The 20,057-nt window shown below is 42.7% G+C and overlaps 1 protein-coding gene across 1 annotated transcript in view; it reads left to right on the top strand.

The window, feature by feature from the left end:
* The window catches only part of ACAD11 (acyl-CoA dehydrogenase family member 11), a 1,831,981-nt gene that overhangs the window by 489,322 nt on the left and 1,322,602 nt on the right, over positions 1-20,057 (top strand). The window contains exon 9 of the mRNA XM_044061525.1: positions 14,632-14,752. Within this exon, the coding sequence (XP_043917460.1) occupies positions 14,632-14,752 (121 nt within the window). The remainder of the gene's footprint in view (positions 1-14,631; positions 14,753-20,057) is intronic.

Here is a 20,057-nt window from a genome sequence, read left to right as displayed (position 1 = left end):
CTGGCTCAGACCCGAGAATTTCTTTTTCTTGAGATCAGGCCTGTGCTCAGAGCTCCTCAGTGTTTTCAGAGCCAGAGAGCTACCTGAACGGTAGCAAGCCTCATGGGTCATGGATTCTGTTGACTCCAGTACCTTCTGAGCAGTTGATACACCTTGGGGCTTCCATGAAGGTCAGCTCAGCTCCAGCTTAGACCCCAGGTGAGCTGTCTTCAGAGCTTGAGAGGTCCCCGGTCCATGGGTGTGCCCTGTCTGATCCTGAGTCCTTCTCTACTCAGGAACAGTCAGCCTTTGGGGCTCTGGAGAGGGCCATAGCTGTCTCTACAGCTAAAAAGACACCCCCCCACCTCAGATCCAGAGTCTTCCCATCAGCAGCCCTTGAGCACCCATTCTGACCATGACATTTCACAGGGACAGCAGGTCCTTAGGCCCCAGGATACCTGTAAGGGTACTCCCACCTCTTTTGATACCTCCCCAGAGTATCCCACTGAGGATGTCCCATGGAAGAGGACTTGTAAGAGGAAACATTTGGACTCCACCAGAGAGTCAGCCATGGAAGCCGTCAGTGAGGGAGAAGGATCCTCATGGTCACCTCCTGAGGATGTTTCCTTCTGGGACATCCTAGAGATCTTGAAGCAGAGAGGTGGCTGGCAGACAAGTTATCCTTCACCTGGAGAGTCAGTGTATCTGGCTGCCTTTGGATCCCGACCATATATTTCCTGGATGACTCTGCCCAGCTCCTAGACTGGATCTCTCTCTCTGCAGATGTGGGAGACCCCAAACTCTATTGAGCCAACTCCCAGAAGACTTAAAGTAATCACTGTGCCAGCAGACAAAAAGTTTTGGACTAAAGAGGTTGCAGTAGATGCCATGGTCATCACAACAACTACCAAGAAGGAACTCTGAGAGGAAAGTTCCACGATCCATCCCCCTAATAAGGACTCCAGGATGATGGATAGATGTGGGAAGCGAGTTTTCTTTTCAGCAACCTTTACCTTACAGTCACTGAATTACCTTTTTCATTTTACTATATTTCAGAGGGATCTGATCAAGGAGCTCACAGAAACCCTTGAGGAAATCATAGCTGACGATGCCTGAGAGGATTATTTCCCAGCTGGCAACTATACATTCTATAGCTAACTCTTCCATGAGGCTGATATCACATGCAGCTGAGGAAACGAGCAGAGCAAGCGGGTTCAGGCATATCTGTGAAGAGACATGCCTGGATGCACCTTTACGACTTTGCAGAACGTTTTAAGTCTTTGTTCAGCAACACTTTGTTTGACGGCACTTCCCATTTTAGTCCTAATGTCAAAGATATGCTATCCATGTGTGAAAAGGAGGGTAAAGACCCTTTCTGCCATGGCATACATTTTCCCACCCCTCAGAAACCATATCCAAATGGTCAGAGAGGTTGTGGCAAAATGTGGTTCAAAAAATTGCAAGGGTCTTATTCTGACACACATGGAGAGAGTTCCCCCAGAGGCAGAGGGGGGAGCAATTTTGGAAGAAGCCACCCTCACGGCAGAGGAGGCCTGAAGAACCAAGGGTCCAGAGAGCCTTTCTGTGGGAAACCCTTTCAGCACTCTTGAAAGGAGGCCCAATTGTCCACCTCTGGAGGCAATCGGGGGTCAACTATCCCTGCACTGGAGAGCCTGGCTAAACATAACCACCGAAATATGGAAGCAGAGGATAATATCCAGAGGTTACCAAATACCCTTTCTCCACCCTCCTTCCCCATACAAGAAAATCCCAGATGTTCCACCCAGTCAAAGGGATTATGCAGTCATCAAAGTGGTTCCCCCAGACTCAAGAGGATTCGGGACTTACAGTTGTTTTTATTTCCAAAGAAAGCAAGGGACTGGAGACCAGTATTGCATCTCAGCAGACTAAACAAGTCAGTTCAGTGCCAAAAGTTCCGAATGGTCATGGGTACAGTCCATATTTCCTTTTTTGGAACTGGGCGAATGGATGTGCTCCATAAACCTTTAGAATGTGTACTACCATATAAAGATGGACAGGCGATCCAGAAGGCATTTACGCTTTGGGCTGGGAGCCAGTCATTACCAGTTCAGAGGACTGCCCTTTGATCTCACTACCACCCCAAAGTGTTCATCAAATGCATGGCAGTGGTAGCAGATCACCTGAGATGACAAGGATTCCACGTGTTTCCCCTATTTAGATGATTATCTCATTTCTGCCCAGACCAGGCATCTACTTATTCAAGCAAGGAACTCTGTCATCCACACCTGTACAGTTAGGCATAACCATAAATTATGAAAAATTTCAGTTGGAACCATCCCAAACATCGGAATTTATATGAGCAGTCTTGGTTATGTGCTAGATGATTGTGAAACTTCCATCCTCCAAGGTACAGATGATCAGAAGTCAAACTCACAAGCTGCTTCAAAACAGGATGATAGCTGCCCGTTATGTCCAGGCTGTGGGATTAATGGCATCAGCTATCATCTTGGTCCCACTAGTGAGATTTCACATGTGAATACTACAACAGTTACTAGCTGCAAAGTGGTCAGTTCACCAACACCCAATGTCATACCAGATTCTCATTACAGATACCTGCAAAAGAGATCTCTTATTGTGGATTAATTCCACTCAACTAACACAAGGCCCACCCTTTGCTCCCCCACAGTTGCAGGCCACTGTGACAGTAGACCCTTCCCAGATAGGGTGAGGGGGGCATTTTCTAGGGAAGATGGGTCTATATTACAACACCAAAATGGCAGTTAGCCGAATACCGAAACGTTGACATGTAAATAGCGAACAGCGAGAAAGTTGAATGCCCGAAACCGTGAATTTCAAAATAGCGAATTGCTATAGCTTGCCCTTATCCGGCATAGCTCCGTAACTTAAATGTGTGATAGTTACTGACCTTAGGGTTAGGGTGCAGGTTAAGGTAAGTGCATAAAGTGTATGTTGCATGTATTACTATATATGCACTTAATTTAACCAGCACCCTAACCCTAAGGTCAGTAACTGTCGCACATTTAAGTTACGGAGCTATGACAGAAAAGGACCAGCTATGGCAATTTGCTATTTCGAAATGTGTGGTTTCGGGCATTTGACGTTCTCGCAGTTTGCTATTTACATGTCGATGTTTCGGTATTTGCATAACTGCCATTTCGGTGTTCTAATATAAACCCAGGGAAGACAGTCCATGGCACATGGTCTAACAATGAGGCCAATTTACACATAAACGTCCTGGAGATGAGAGCAGTGCTTCTAGCATTACAAGCCTTTCAGTATGTTCTCCTTCAAGGAACAGTGATGACCCAATCAGACAACATGTCAGCGGTTTGATACATAAACAGGGAGGGACCAGATCATACCCCATGTGTCGAAAAGTGCTCCAGGTATGGAGGTAGGCCATATCTTCAAACCGTTTTCTTTTAGCAATGCACATTATGGGAAAGTCCGACATGATAGCACACAGGCTGAGCAGATCCATTCTCATGCCTTGCAAATGGTCCCTCAACCAGAAAGTGGCAGAAGAAATTTTTCGCAGATAGGGCCAGCCGTGATGTGACTTCTTTGCATCCCTCCCGAACAACAAATTCAGTAGCTACTTTCCCTTAATTCTCCCGATGTGGGAGTCACCAAGGGATGCTGCGATACATGATTTGCCTCCCGGTCTACTGTATGCCTTTCCCAACATTCCCTTGATTCCCAAATTTGTCCAGAAAGCAAACAGGTTGAAGAGAAAGGTAATTCTCATTGTCCCTTTTTGGCCTCAACAAATCTGGTTTCCCTTCCTTTGGCTTCATTTATGGAGAAAACCATGGACCCTGAATCCCACTCCAGACCTACTGTCACATCCAACAGGAATGATTCATCCCAGTCTGTCCATCCTCAACCTCACGCTGATGGCTTGGTTTCTCCAATTCCATTATAAGCCAGACAGCCTATGCTCTCCTTCCCAGGCTGTCATATTTTACTATCCTCCCATAAGCCTTCCACTCAAAAACTTTATAGGAGCAAATGGAAGAGGTTTGTATTCTGGGCTCAACACCAGGATGTAGATCCCTTCACTGCACCAGTCCACTCTATCCTTGAATTCTTGGCTCACCTTTTTGATAATGAAGCAGCTGCCTCTACAATTAGAGTGCAATTAGCAGCAATCTCTGATTTTCACATCGGGAAAGATCATCACTGATCTTCCACAAACTCTGCAAAACATTTTTGAAGGGAATAAGACCACCTCATAAGGATCCCCTCCTCTCCATGGGACCTAAACTTAGTGCTGCATTTTATTATCCAGCCCCCATTTGAACCCACAGAGACTTTATATAAATTTTGTGTCTTAGTAGACCATCTTCCTAGTGGCCATTACATCTGCTAGAAGAATATCAGAGATTCAGGCCTTATCTTCCCAACTTCTGTACCAGATTTTCCATAAAGACAGAGTTTGCTTGCACACCAACCCCTCCTTTTTACCTAAAGTTGTTTCAGAATCCAATATCAATTGCACCATTAACTTATCCATTTTCTTTCCTAACTTTAGTAACAAAGGTGAATACATATTGCATTTGATGGCTGTCCATAGGCAATTATATTTTTATCTACACAGTATAAAGGATTTTAGGAAGGCAAATTAGTTACGTATCTGCTTTACAGGCCATATGAGGGTCCTTCCAGTATCTAAAGTTACTCTAGCAAAATGTGTCTCTGATTGCATTTCCTTCATCTACTCCAAACAAGGTATACATCTTCCTAAGCAAAACAACAAAACCAAAAAGTAGAAAACTAAAATAATAGTTAGTTATTTTGGGCACTGTTTATGGTCATATTTTATTATAAATCTTCCTAAACCTGTTTGAGTTCACTCAACTCTTGGCCATGGCCACTAAGGCAGTTTTTCAGGCTAATGCGTCCATGGACAGAATTTGTGCAGCAGCCACATGGGCTAATCGTAATAGCTTCATCACTCATTACAAATTGGACTTGGTCTCCAGGAGAAGAGCCTCCTTTGGCTCAATCTTTCTGAGAAGCATCCTTCCATGAGTCTGTCCGGGATAAAGGTAGTTGCAGACTCTGTCCCGTATGTAAGGATGAAATGAAATTTGACAATATCAGATAAAGAAGTTATGTACTTGCCATAATGTTCCATCTGTATTGTTGATTTTCATTTCTCCTCACATCCCCTCCCTCCAAGCCCCCATCCTTTGCTCCTGGTAGAGCGGGAAGTTCCATATTGGTAGATTGGCTGTATTTCTCCATACTCCAGAAATGGTACACTGTGGTCTTTTTTATGTGAATGTGAAATTCTCTTTATACTGTACTTTGTACTCCTACATAAGATAGCCTTAGCAAACAAGATCTGAAGTAATAGGCAGGCATGCATTATGGGTGAGGGGAGGTGCCTAAGAGCTTTCTGGTTGCTATGAGCTATTGCAATGGCCGAGTCGGATCCGATGGATCGCATCGGAACCCATATGTGAGGAGAAATTAAAATCGACAATACAGATGGAATGTTATGGTAAGTATATAACTTCCTTCCCCCCAGTTATTGTACCTGTGGCCAGTTAGCCCATTTACTTAGGATCCTTCTGCTAACATACTGTATCTCTCTTTTCCTTAACTCCATTTTTCCAAAGTGCTGCATTATCCATTTTATTTCATCTAAACTGGGCTTGTCTTTTGTCTTCCAGTTCCATGTGGTACCTTTTTTGACTACTGTGAACAGAAGAGATATTTATTCTTGTATCAGTGTAGATAATTTTCATTTTTCCCTTGATAAGGAGTGTCATTTCCTCAGTCACTTTAACCTCTTCTCCAGTAATGATATTTGTAACTCCTTACAACTCTCAGTGAAAATCCTTTAACAGTTTACAATCCTAAAAACATGTCCACAGGTTCATCCCTCACATCACGTCTCTATCACTGGACACATTCTAATCAGTCTGGCTGGAATATAAAAATATTTATGCAGACACCTCCAACCAAAAATCCTAAATTTTCTGGATCTAGTAACTTGTCCGGAGTCTGTACATATCTCTTTCTGCTTTAATGGTGTATGTTATTTCTTTATTTTATTTGTTAATCAGGTGAGTGTGTTAGTCCAAAGATGCTTTTCAGTCATTCTTTTTGTAAAATTTGTAAAATCTTTTCTGATGATGCTTACAAAGATACTTTTTTCTTAGTAGTTATTTGTATGCCCTACTGATTGAGGATTTTGTCTGTACTGCTCTGTTCTTGTATGTTTGAGGAATTCCATTATTTGCAGACTGCCCTGGGTGCATGGTTTCTGGTCTGAAATTTGTATTTTTTTCTCAATACTGCTATGAAGAGCTGGTAACATTTTTCCCTTAACTCAAATAGTTGCTTTGCTTCTTCCCACATGATTTCCTTTTCATATCGTAATTTTTGTTCCCAATATCTGGGATTACTGTTTCTCTTTCTCCATATTTTGGCAACCAATTCTCTCTGAATCCACTTTGACTTATGGAATTGATATCCAATTGGAAGTATATTTAAACATGCTTATCAGAATACTGTTTTGATATGTTTATGAAAGCATAATTCTTTGGGGAGTTTATCCAGTGCTTTCCAGGCTTCTGTTGACTCCCAAATCTGTAGGAATCCTTCCCTCTCTGGCCACATTCCTTTCTACTTTGGAAGGTAATTGCTTGTTTGCATCAAGTAAAGGAGACAGAGTTGTGTCATACTGTGATAGTCCTCCAAGTTCAGCATCCCCAGACATCCCTGATTGTACTGAAAACTTTTGAGTTCTTTTTCTAGTTTAGGCGATATTTCTTCCCCTGGCTGGGGGTAGCAGAAACAGCTTAATTGCGATGAATTTTACTCTAAAATCCATCCTTCCATCAATCCATCCACAACCTCTTTTTTCCCATTTTTGCACATGGGGTTGGGATGTCACTTCAACAGTGACTATCATCTAGAGTTGAGGTTTATAGCACTGGGTGGCTAGCCCTGACATGGTCTCAAATTCAGCCATATTATTTCCATTTTTTTTAACTTGGTTATCATTTTTTGTAGAATGTCCTGACACATTTCATATGCTGCTTCATCTACATGCTGTTTACCTATATCCCTAAATATTTAATCCTTTCATGTCCCTATAGTAAGGGGTACCTGTGGACCATATCACATGAGGGCACCTTGTTCATTATTATGACTTTGTTTTTTGTCTCAGAAGGACTTTTATAATTATCAAGTATGTCAAATAATGTGTGTTTGTCTTGCTCTGTCTGAGTTTCATAGACTAGTATATCATCCACAAATAATGATTGATTCTCCTTGGTAGGACAGCACCGGTAGCCTTGTATATCTGATCTTATTTCTCCGACAAATTGCTGTAAGTGTAGTGTAAACAGAAGATGGAAGAGAGGCCAGCCCTACCTTGTACACTTTGTTAGCCCAAAGGCATTAGACAACTCCTCCCCAATATAACGTAGCATAGGCTATTATATCATCTGCAAATAATGACTTTCCTTGGTAGGGCACCACTGGTTGCCTTGCCTATCTGATCTTATTTCTCTGGTCATTTGCAGATCACTAAAGCCAATAACTCTGCTGGTGAAGCACTATTCTCTTGCGCCATAGCCAAATTATGGAACTAACTCCCACCCACAATTACCTCCGTACCATCATGCACCCACTTCAAAACTTTACTAAAAGCACACCTAAAAACATGCTGCCTATGCCCTTGCAACTCCCACTCTAATATCATCCACCCCATCCAACCATTACCTTTCTTTCCACTCCACTAGCTACTTGATTATAGCAAGCTCAGATGCTCATAAGCCTAGTACTTATTATACAGCAGGAACTTCTCATTGCAACATTTGTTAATGTCTGTTATGTACTTCACAGATAAAGATTCTAGTTGTCTACTGATGTACTATGTTCTTCATCTGTAAATATGTTGCAAGTAATTGCTATGTTAAATTGTTAATCGCTATGTAATCTAATGTAACTACTGTCTGTTTATTTTACTGTGGAGCTTTTCTCCCCAGGCCTCCGCTGAAAATGGACCTACGTCCAGTCGGACAATCCCGGTCAACAAATTTAAATAAATAAATAAATAAATAAATTTGCTCTAAGTATAGTACAAACAGAAGAGAGGAGAGAGGACAAAATGGTTGTACTCCTGTCAGCCCAAAAGCCTTAGACAACTCCCCCTTTCCCCACATACATTTTATGTAAGCTTTTACTTCCACGTATAATCTGTTTACTAGGGCAATCCATTCTGGGTTAAAATTGAAGGTCTCTAATGTGATTTCTAGAAATTGCTAAGTTTCCTTATCAGATTCCTTTTTGGCATCAAGAGCTATTAACAGGATTCATTTTTTTTTACTCTTAAGTGTCTTTCTGGACTTTAAAGTTTTATTAATACTGTCAACTGTCTGTAATTTCTTCTTATTGGGTCTGTAGTTTCTTCTGTACTTATTTCCTCAATTAAAATTCACCATTCACCTTCACTTAATTTAGGTAATGGCATTTTTTGAGATAGCTCCTCATCTCACGTGTTAAGTTTAACTGGACCGTTTTAATATAACCTAGCATCAGTATTGTACCATTATTTTGTGTGGGTATTGAGTAATTTTACCAGAATCTGGGTTTTTAGCTTAAAAACATTTCTCTCTACCTTTGTTGCTGAAGAGTTTATGCCATGATTTTAGTAATGCCTAGAAGAGTAAAAATAACTATACTGTAGGATTTTGTCTCGCTGCTCGTGAATATTGTCTAAATAATCCCATATATCCTTTTTAAGTTCTGCTATTTGTAAAGTTCTATGCTCTAAAACATTTTCAGCCTGCTTCTTCAGCAGATCTTTTACTTTTTGTAAGTTCTCACTATAATTTCTAAAACTGTTTTGCTATATTACATTAAATTTTATGGTGGCTGTGTCTCAGACCTGAAGTTTACTATCATTCCATCTTCTAGATACCAGCCGTTTGTTCTAATTGCACCACAACATATTTTATCATGTGTTCTGTCCAACCTCTGAAAACTGTATTTCTTAGCAAAATGAAATGGAAAAGCCCAATGTATTCTTGGGTTGCCATTTAATCTTATATGTATGGGTGCATTATTTTAGATTACTAAATATAACATATCTCATTCCAAAGGGAAAAACAGTGAGTGTACTTGATGGAGAAATCTTCTTACTAGAACTTTCATTCAAATGTTTTACCCTTTAAGAGATAGGGGGTTTAAATTCTGGAGAGGGATGGCATTCTGCATACTTTCGACATTCAAATGCTATGCCTGCCAAGTTAAACTCAAATTGAGATTTCAAGCTGTTCTGCATTATTGTTATATTTACAGTACATTAAAGTTCAGTATAAGAGTACAGATGTTCTATGTGTTTCACTGTTGCAGTCATCACATTTGGGTTATCCCTGCCAAGGTAGCCCTCAGTTGGCCCAAATACCAGAGGCTTAGTATTTCTGCATCAGTTGCTGTCACTCCAGGACTGACGTCAGGTCATCAGTACTATAAAGTAAGGCAGCCAACGCCATTACATCAGTCTTTCCTGCCGAGGATCAGAAGCAGTTCGCACGAGTGCCGGTCAGCTGCTACCTAAGTTTTGTTTTCCAAACTGAAGTTGAAGTCTTCTAAAGCTAAGCTGCAGAAAATAAAGAGTTACAAGAGTTAATGCATTCTGCAAGTCAAGTAACTAAGCACACCTTACACTGTGGTTTTGATGCCCTAGAAACTTCTTGCAGGGCAGCAGTCACTGGTTCTGTCCTTAGAAGGCACACTTGGCTTAAGGAACAACCCTTGCCAGACCATGTCAAATCCAAATTATTGGATGCACCCAAAGACAATTTATTTGGCAACAAGGCAGAGGAGGTCTTAAAAAAGATGGAAGAAAAAGCTAAATCTATGCAGACAGTTAAGGATTTCCTGCAGGTCCAGCCACCCAGGTTCAGTAGGCATTGCTTCTCCAAGCACTGGTGCTTTCCTGCCCCCTCCAGGTCAGTTCAGCCCAGACCCCAGGGAAGCAGACCCCCCAGACAACAGCCACAGGGAATGCAGAGATCTAATCAATGGAGTTCCTCCACCTCAAAACCAGGGAGTGCTAAGCCACCACCTCATGGTAAGAACTCACAATGACTCTCCACTTCCACCCCCTCCCTCTGCCCACCTGCACTTGCCCTTAGGAGGAAAACTCTCTCTCCACGCAAGCCCCTGGGACACCATTACCAACTACCAATGGGTCCTCAACATAGTGTCCCACAGATACAAATTTTCTTTCCACATTCCACTAACCACAAAAAGGTTCCCAGATCTTCCTCCAAACCAATGGGCAAAGGCCAAAAAGCAAGTCCTTTCCCTGCTTTCTATGAGGGCAATAGAGCACATTCCTGCAGAAAAGATTGGCCAAGGTTTCTACTCCAGGTTCTTCCTGGTACCCAGAAAAGAGGGCACCTGGCACCCCATCCTCGATCTATCCATTCTCAACACCTTCCTGGTGATACCAAAATTCAAACTGCTCACCCTCCAGCAACTACTACCTATGCTCTCCAAGGATGCTTGGTTAGCCACCCTAAACCTAAAAGAGGCCTACCTCCACATCCCAATCAGGGAATCATGCAGGAAATATCTATGTTTCAAGGCAGGATATCTGCACTTTCATTTCTCTGCGCTTCCCTTTGGCTTATCTCTTGCTCCCAGAGTTTTTACAAAATGCCTGGCTCCCACCATTGCTTTTTGCAGACAAAGAAATATTCAAATTTACCCATACTTAGACGACTGCCTAATTCAGGCAGACAGTCAGGAAAAGCTGCTCAAGCACCTCACCTTTGTAAAGGCCCTACTGACCTCCCTAGGGTACACTATCAATGAAAAGAAATCCAAACTAGTACCCACCCAAAAGATTATGTTCCTGGGAACAAGCCTGGACACAGCATCCCAGATGGCATTCCTTACACCAGAAAAGCAAACTTACCTGACAGCCATTTCTTTCAACTAGCCACCAGACCCCAGTTATCCGCAGGGAAAATCCTGAAAGCTCAAGGGTTCAAGGCATCTTGCATTCTACTCATTTCAAATGCCAGACTGCATATGAGACAACTTCAGTGGTACCTAAAAAGCCTTTGGTGTCAACACTCTCAAGACCTGGAAACTCTTATACCAATGATACCTTGCCTAAGGAAATATTTTCTATGGTGGGCAGCAGCATGCTACCACAACAAGGGACTACCCTTCTCACCACACCATATCGCCCAGATCCTCACCACAGATGCATCAGACTATGCCTGGGGTGCACACCTGGACAGCAGGTGCATACAGGGCCAATGGAGCCCACATCAAATACATCTGCACATCAACCAAAAAGAGGTGTTGGCTGTTCAGCACACATTGACAGCTTTCAGGGCCCTTCTCTCCAGGGCCTCTACTGATCAAAACATACAACACCACTGTGATGTGGTATAACAACAAGCAGGGAGGGACTCACTCCTACCCTCTATGCAGGCTTGCCATGACCCTTTGGCACACAGCCTCAGCCTTGCATCTACACCTGTTAGCGCAATTTCTGCCAGGCTCTCTAAACTCTCTGGCAGACAACTTAAGCAGAAATCTTCCAGACCCACGTGAGTGGCAGCTAGACCCTTCACCCTAATAACTCAGAAGTGGGGTACCCCAAAGGTCGACCTCTTTGCTTCCCACTCCATCAGCTGAGCAAGTTCTGCACCAAGGAGCCTCACTGCAGCCTGGAAAGTGGATGCCCTATCCTTCCAGTGGGTCAACCTCTTGGTCTATGCTTTTCCCCCACTACCTCTCATTACCAGGGTACTGCTCAAAATAAGGGAGGAAAAACCAAGGATAATTCTAATTGCTCCAGACTGGCCTTGCCAGCTCTGGTACCCACTGCTGCACAGCCTGTTCCCCTCTGCCACCATGGCATCTCCCTCAGATCCCATCCCTTCTAACCCAGAGGTAAGGAGAATTCATGCATCCCGAATTGCCGATCCTCAATTTGGCAGCCTGGTTTATTCCCTGACCACTGGACAAGCTGCCATTCTCAGTAAACAAGTTCTAGATGTTATACATAAGGCCAGATGCCCTAGCACTAGAAAGTCTTATGCTGACAAATAGAAAAGGTTCTGAACCTGGATCCAGAGTAAGGGAGCCAATACGGCACAGCCCTCCCTACCTCTCATCCTAGATTACCTAGCTGACCTGCTACTCAGTGGTCTCTCCTTTTCCTCTATTAAAATTCAGACGTCTGCTGTCTCTGCTCATTTCAACACTGAGCAACCACTTCCCTCACACCGTCTCATCAAACAGTTCCTAAGAGGGGCTAGCAACTTAAGGCCACCCAGAAGAGCACCTACCCCAGCTTGGGACCAAAACTTTGTGTTGGAAAAGCTAGCCCTGCCCCCATTTGAACCAGCAGCTTCAGCAGAGTTAACGTTTCTCTCCTGGAAGACAGCCTTGCTTCTGGCCATCACTTCAGCCAGAGTATCTGAGCTACAAGCACTCATGGCTGTAGAGCCCTTCGTCATCTTCCATGCTGACATGGTGTCCCTCAGGACTAACCTGTCCTTCATGCCAAAAGTGGTGTCCAGTGTGGCTCTCAACCAATCCATTCATTTGCCCACCTTTTTCCCTAACCCACAAAACAAGGGAGAAAGGATACTACACTATCTAGATGTGAACAGACAGCTCAGATTTTATCTAGACAGGACTAAATCATTCTGAAAGACTGATCAATTGGTAGTCAGCTTTGCTGCAGGAGCAGAGGGAAAAGCCATATCAAAACAAACCATTTCCAAATGGATAGCACATGGTATCCATTTCTGCTACAAGCAACATGGGAAACCTCCCTCTAAGGGGGTCAGGACTCACTCTACCAGAGCAGCCTCCACCTCTACAGCTTTCCTCAGAGTAGTCCCCACCAGGGACATCCTGGAGGCTGCAACATGGACATCTGTTCACACCTTCACCATGCATTATCACCTGCCTATCTTCTCCAAATCCAGGGCAGGCTTTGCCACTGCGGTCTTGCAGGGCATCCTAGCCAGCCCCTAGTCTTCTTGACTGCCTCCACCCTTTTCCTCAGCTTTGGGAATCAACCCAAATGTGATGACTGCAACAGTGAAACACGAAGAACATAGTACAGTTGTGTACACTTACATAAATGTAGATGTTCGAGTGTATTCACTGTTGCAGTCCTGGCTTCCCCTCCCTCCGTCCCCCTTTTCTCTCACTGTCTCTCTCTGTCTCCTTACAAGGAACCTTTTGGTATTTAATTTCTACTGGTGTGGTTCTTTCACTAGATCCTGGCTCCCACTTGGGGGCTCCTGAAAGTGTAAGAAAAATTGATGAAATTGCATTCCCTGCCTTACTTTATACTACTGACGACCTGACATCAGTCCTGCAGTGACAGCAACTGATGCAGAAGTACTAAACCTCTGGTATTCGGGCAGACTGAGGGCTACCCTGGCAGGGATAATCTAAATGTGATGACTGCAACAGTGAATACACTCGAACATCTACATTTATGGTAAGTGTACACAACTGTACTATTCCTCTGCAAGACCATCAGCTAAAAATGATGCACATCCCTAGTATGAATCTAACAATCTGAATAAGCTGCAAATAGTGATGGACAAGCCACAAGACCATGCTAGACAGTGGCTGTTAATGAGAAGTGCTAGAACAACAGTAACATCAAAAAGAATAATGACTTAAACTGCTATATCAGAGAAAAAAAGTAGAGTCTAGAGCCCTTTCATGGTTTTTAAAAGAAATGGCAAAAATTAAATATGCGAATTGTAAAACTTGATCTATAAAAAATATTTAAACAGTACTTACCTCCTTTTCCTGGAATCAGTTTAATTATAAAACATATATAAAAAAGAAGAGGTGGTCAAAATGAGTGCTTAACAGACAAAGAAGCTTTTTATATTCTGAGATGGAAAGTGCACAATACAGCTATAGTGTCTTCCTTGCATCACACATGTAGCCAATCAGAGCTCAGGAACTGTATATTATTACTGATTGGTCTAATTGAAAGCTTTTTGTTAGTATTTGGTGCAATAAGCAAGGCCTAAACATCTATCCATTTACTTTGTAGACATGGTAAACTGAGAAATCACTTACACATTTATACCACATTTTCCCTTGCCCTTATGGTGCATCTTAGAGGTGAAACTTTCATGCTTTGTATTAAGTCTTATGTCTAGTTAACAAATACATTATTTATTTAAATTATTTGACAGCTGTTTTTCTGTCATCCTAGAGCATATATGCATTCTCATGTACAGACTCCTACAAATCCCACTGAGCTAAATGCAACTGTCCCCACAGGCATACACATCTCTCTGACATCCTCTTTTTTTCATACTGGAGTGCATTATTGTTTTTTATAGAACATCTGTAGCTGTCTGGGCTTCATCTACAACTTGCAGTTTGTTTGGAATGGCTAAACTACTACTGTTTCAATATTTATTGGAGGCAGTTAACACTTCTATACCATTTAATACATTTAATTTATAAGTAGCAATGCCATTTATTCAGTGCATTGTGCCACATTAAAACTTCAGCTTTGAAGAAACTAAAAGCAATTGATTTTAGTTAACTGAGTTTTTGAAGACAGATGTATTCTTATGTGACACCTCTTGCTCTCTACTTTTTTAGCTATCCCATAGAATTGCATTCAAGTACCTCAAGAAATATATTCCAGCAGACGAGGAAAGGTGAGAGAATCCTGGAGCAGGTGAAAGACTTTATGAAACAACACATTTATCCCGCTGAAAAGGTTAGTTCATTTTATTTATATATTTATTTATTTTATTTTTATTTATTTTACATTTGTTGACCGGGCTAGTCTAACTGGAATAAAATCCATTTTCAGTAGAGGCCCGGGGAGAAAAGCTCCAACACAGATAATTTTATACAGTAAAAAATAATAAGTTCAAAGCAGTATAACAGTAGTAAAATAGCTCTAAACAGTTACAGCCATTCACATACACAATATATGACTGTAATAATTGTCTCAAATTCAAAGAATTATAATGATAATTAAAAAAAAAGGGACTAAACAGTTTACAGACATACAGATTAGGTACAGTTGACATTACAAGTTTACCTATATATATATTTATACGCACACACATGTACACACACACACACACACACACACATATATGTGTGTGTATATATATATATATATATATATATATATATATATATATATATATATATATATATATATATATATATATATACGTATTTGCAGTGAGGTGCATTAGATGTTCATCATGTTTCACTGTTGCAGTCATGACTGTAGGGTTCTCCCCTGCCGGCAGGCAGTCCTCGGTCGGCCAGAATCCCAAAGTCTGGGTCCCGCATCGGCTGCTCGGCCATGCTCCCTGACGTCAGAGTGCCAGGAGTACAAAGCTGGCAGCCGACGCCATGTTCTCCAGTCTTTCTTGCCGTGCGGTGATAGCAGTTCGCAAGTGCCGGTCGGCTGACTCCTGACAATTTTTCGTACTTCAGTCCGAAGACTTTCTTCTCTTACTCAAAGCTAAGTACCCCATTGGGGAAAATTTTTTCTTGCTCCAGTCCGATGTCAGAAAAAGTTAATAATTGTATTTCATGTGGGAAGCAAATACCTCATAAGGATTTTCATTCTTACTGTATTCCTTGCTTAGGCCCTGACCACGATGTAGGTAGTTGTCAGTTTTGTGCTAGATTTAATCAACGTACGATTAAACGAAGGTACGATTTTGCATTTCATTACTTCGGTAGGCGTTTTAATTACAAAATGTCGTTGGACACGCTTCCGGCTACCGGAGTTCACAAATGACACAAGGATAAAGACAGGCCTCCGAGGTCCAAATCAGATGATATTGTACAAGCAGAGCCAGCTTCAGGTTCGGCCGTCGTCAGTGAGGCGCTTTTGCAGCCCCTGTCGTCGGCCATTTCGGAACCGATGGCCAAAACGGACTCCCACGAGGAGCCAACCAGGCCTTTGAATGTTTCAGTTGCAGGACCTTCGGACAATGCTCCTTCGGATGGGTCCGGAGCCGCTGTGCAGGTACCGGCTTCTAAAGGGGTGTTCAGGCCTACTCAGCTTCTGATAAAGGCAAAGCCAAAGATAAAGGCAAAGACTCCTTCCAAATCGAAGACTACAGCCCAGGCCTCCTCTGATCCGGGACCCAAGTCTCAGAAACAGTTACTTAAGATGGCGGAGGACTTACTTACTATGATTAGGGGTTCACATCCCCCTCCATATAAAAGGCCAAGGCAGGAATTGTATTATGACTCCTCTGATCAGGCTTCTGTTTCTTCAGTTTCTTCTTCTGACCAGGATTATTCTTTCCCTCCTTATGAGGATTCCGATGCTGAGGAATCCATTCCTTCAGCTTCTCCCCCTGAGGATTTTTCTTTTGGGAAAACTTTACATGAAATGAGGGAACATTTTCACTGGGAAGGACAGGAGTACTCGGAATCTAAGAAAAGACTTGGGGATTTTCTTCTTCTTCCCCAACATAGACCCCTGGCTATACCTCCTATTTTGGATATTGTGGATGATGCTTTCTCGGAGGCTAACTTAACTCCTGACTCTTTTCCTCCAGCTCCTGTTAAGCCAGACAGATATTATAGGGTTCCTGATTCCCACCTGTTTTTATACAAGAATCCTACTGCTGATCCTGAAACCATTTCTCAGGGCCTTAAGGGGATTAAGGCCGCTTCTGCTAAAAACCCCATTCCCACTGAGAAGGATTCCAGATCTTTAGAAAGATGGGGCAAAAAAGTGTACACTTCTGCAACTTTAGCTATTAGGGCTTTAAACTGTCAATTTCATATGCTGAAATACCAGCAATTTCTTCTGTCTGTTTTGAAACAAAAGCGAACTTCCATTTCCGCTTGTGCAGATAAGGAATTACATGACTTAATGCATGCCACTGAACAAGTAGGGAAGCATGGTTTACACTGTGGTTTTGATGCTTTGGAGGCTTCTTGTAGGGCTGCTGCCACTGGCACAGTCATTAGAAGGCATGCTTGGTTAAAGGAACAAAACTTGCCAGATTAAGTAAAAGCTAAGTTATTGGATGCTCCTGTTCAGTATAATGTTTTGTTTGGATCTAAGGCTGAAGAGGTGATAAAGAAGATGGAGGACAAGGCAAAATCCATGCAAACAGTTAAGGATTTCTTACAAGTACAGCCACCCAGATTTAGTAGGAATTGGCCTACTAAAAATTGGTCCTTTCCCAATTCAGACAGGCCTCAGAGGGGTGTAGATACAGACGCTCCCGAGGAAGGCCCCAAACGCAAGCCTCTTATAGACCAAGACAGTGGACTGCTTCCACCCCTAGGGGAGGAGAGGACAGGTCGCAAGCTCATAGAAAACAGGCTCAATGACTCCCTCTGTTGGGCTGCAGGAACTTCTTGCCTGGAAGCCCCTCTCGGAGGAAAACTTACTCTTTTTCACCTAAATTGGACTCCTATAACCCAAGACAAGTGGGTTCTAGATGTGGTTTCAAGAGGTTACAAATTCCATTTTCATACCCTACCAAGACCAAGCGGATGGCCGGATCTACCAAAACATCAATGGTTAGAGGCCTTAAACCAGGTGGAAGCCCTCTTGGCTATGAAAGCCATAGAACTGGTTCCACTTTCAGAAATGGGACAAGGTTTTTTACTCAAGGCTCTTTCTAGTCCCCAGAAAGCAAAATTCATGGAGACCCATTCTGGATCTGTCAGTCTTGAACACTTTTCTCGAGATACCAAAATTCAAGATGCTTACTCTACAGCAGCTACTTCCAATGCTGACCAAAAATGCATGGATGGTAACTTTGGATTTAAAGGAGGCTTATTTACACATTCCCATCAGGCAGGAGTGCAGAAAATACCTCAGGTTCAAGGCCGGAACGAGCACTATCAATTCTCTGCGCTGCCCTTTGGATTGTCTACTGCGCCCAGGGTCTTCACCAAATGCCTGGTTCCAGTAGTAGCTTATTGCAGACTCAAGGGAATTCAAATTTACCCTTATCTGGACGACTGTCTTATTCAGGCAGACAGCAAGGATGTCTTACTCCAGCATCTAGAATTTGTTCAGAAACTTCTCAAGTTCCTGGGATTCACTGTAAACATAAAAAAGTCAAATCTGACACCCTCACAACAGATAACTTTTCTGGGTGCTCTTCTAAACACAACAACCCAGATGGCATTTCTGACATACGAAAAAGAATTACAGCTGCCTTCAACTTTCAAAACCTTGGCATCATTAACTCCGCTTTCTGCAAGGAAATTCCTGCAGGCTTTGGGTTACATGGCCTCCTGCATCCTTCTCGTACCATATGCAAGACTACATATGAGGAAAATACAGTGGTACCTAAAAAGTGTATGGTCTCAGCATTGCCACAGTTTAGACAATGCAGATCTACGTCCTGCCTTGTCTTCAAAAGGAATTCCTTTGGTGGTCCAAGGCATGTAGTCAAAACAAAGGGAAAGCCTTCAGTCTGCCTCCAGCCAGTCAGATATTAACCACGGACGCCTCAGATTATGCATGGGGAGCCCATTTGCAGGGCAACTGTCTGCAGGGCCTTTGGACAAAGGATCAGAAGCACCTGCATATCAATTTAAAGGAAATGTTAGCCGTTCAGAACACTCTATTGGCCTCCAGGACAACTACTGATATGGACAGACAACACCACAGTTATGTGGTACATAAACAAGCAAGGGGGATCACATTCCTATCCCCTTTGCAGACTAGCCATGAATCTATGGAACACAGCTCTAGCTTACAAACTGGACCTTCTAGCTCAGTTTCTACCAGGGAAGCAAAACATCATGGCAGACAGTCTGAGCAGAAATATGTCAGACCCACACGAATGGATGCTAGACACTGAAATATTCAAGATGATTACAGCAGTCTGGGGATGTCCTCACATAGACCTCTTTGCATCCCACCTCAATCATCAACTACAGATTTTTTGCACAAGGACATTCCACGAACTAGCTTGGAAAGTGGATGCACTATCATTCAGTTGGAGAAACCTCTCGGGGTATGCCTTCCCGCCTCTACCTCTTCTTCCACAGGTCTTATTAAAGATCAAACAGGACAAGCTCAAAATGATAATTTTACTGGCCCCAAATTGGCCTCGACAGTTTTGGTACCCAACACTGAAAAACCTTTCTCTGGAGCCCCCTTGGGTTTTACCTCAGACTCCGAACCTTCTATCCCAACACCAGGGTCAAGTTCTGCACTCCCATGTCAAAACTCTCAGCCTGGCTGCCTGGTTAATCCAGGGTCTATGATTCATTCTCTCTTACCCAAGCAGGTTATGGATGTCATTTTAGAAGCCAGACGTCCTAGCACTAGAAAATCCTATGCAGGAAAATGGAAAAGATTTTGCACCTGGATGCAGGCTCAGGATTCGGATCCTCTTATTCCTAACATTCCTCTGATTTTACTTTACCTGACAGACCTCTTACATAAGGGTCTCTCTTTTTCTTCCATAAAGATTCATGCATCTGCTATTTCTGCTCATTATAATACAGACCCTCCAATCTTTTCCCACCAGCTCATGAGACAGTTTCTCAGAGGAGCTAAGAACTTAAGGCCCCCTAGATCTCCACCCATTCCAGCCTGGGATCTCAACTATGTTTTGGAAAAACTCACTTTACCTCCCTTTGAGCCTGCTGCCACATGTGACATCAAGTTTTTATCTTGGAAGACAGCCATCCTGTTAGCTCTGACCTCTGCCAGGAGAGTTTCGGAGTTGCAAGCTCTCATGGCTGTGGACCCTTATATTATTTTTCACCAAGACAGGGTGTCTTTAAGGACTAATCCTACTTTCATGCCTAAGGTGGTTTCCAAAGTGGCTTTGAATCAAACTATTCATCTGCCAACTTTTTCCCCAGCCCTCAAAATAGGGGGGAAACGATCTTTCATTCCTTGGATGTACACAGACAACTACGTTTTTACCTGGACAGAACCAAGGACATCAGGAAATCAGAGCAATTGTTTGTTTCTTATGCTTCAAGTTCCCAAGGTAAAACCATTTCAAAACATACCATTTCTAAATGGATTGCTCATGGAATCAGATTTTGTT

This window comes from Protopterus annectens, chromosome 2.part0, assembly GCF_019279795.1.
Source record: "Protopterus annectens isolate FY-2018-M chromosome 2.part0, PAN1.0, whole genome shotgun sequence".
NCBI lineage: Eukaryota > Metazoa > Chordata > Ceratodontiformes > Protopteridae > Protopterus > Protopterus annectens.
Note: the sequence above shows the minus strand (reverse complement) of the source record. Positions and strands in the feature narration are given on the sequence as shown.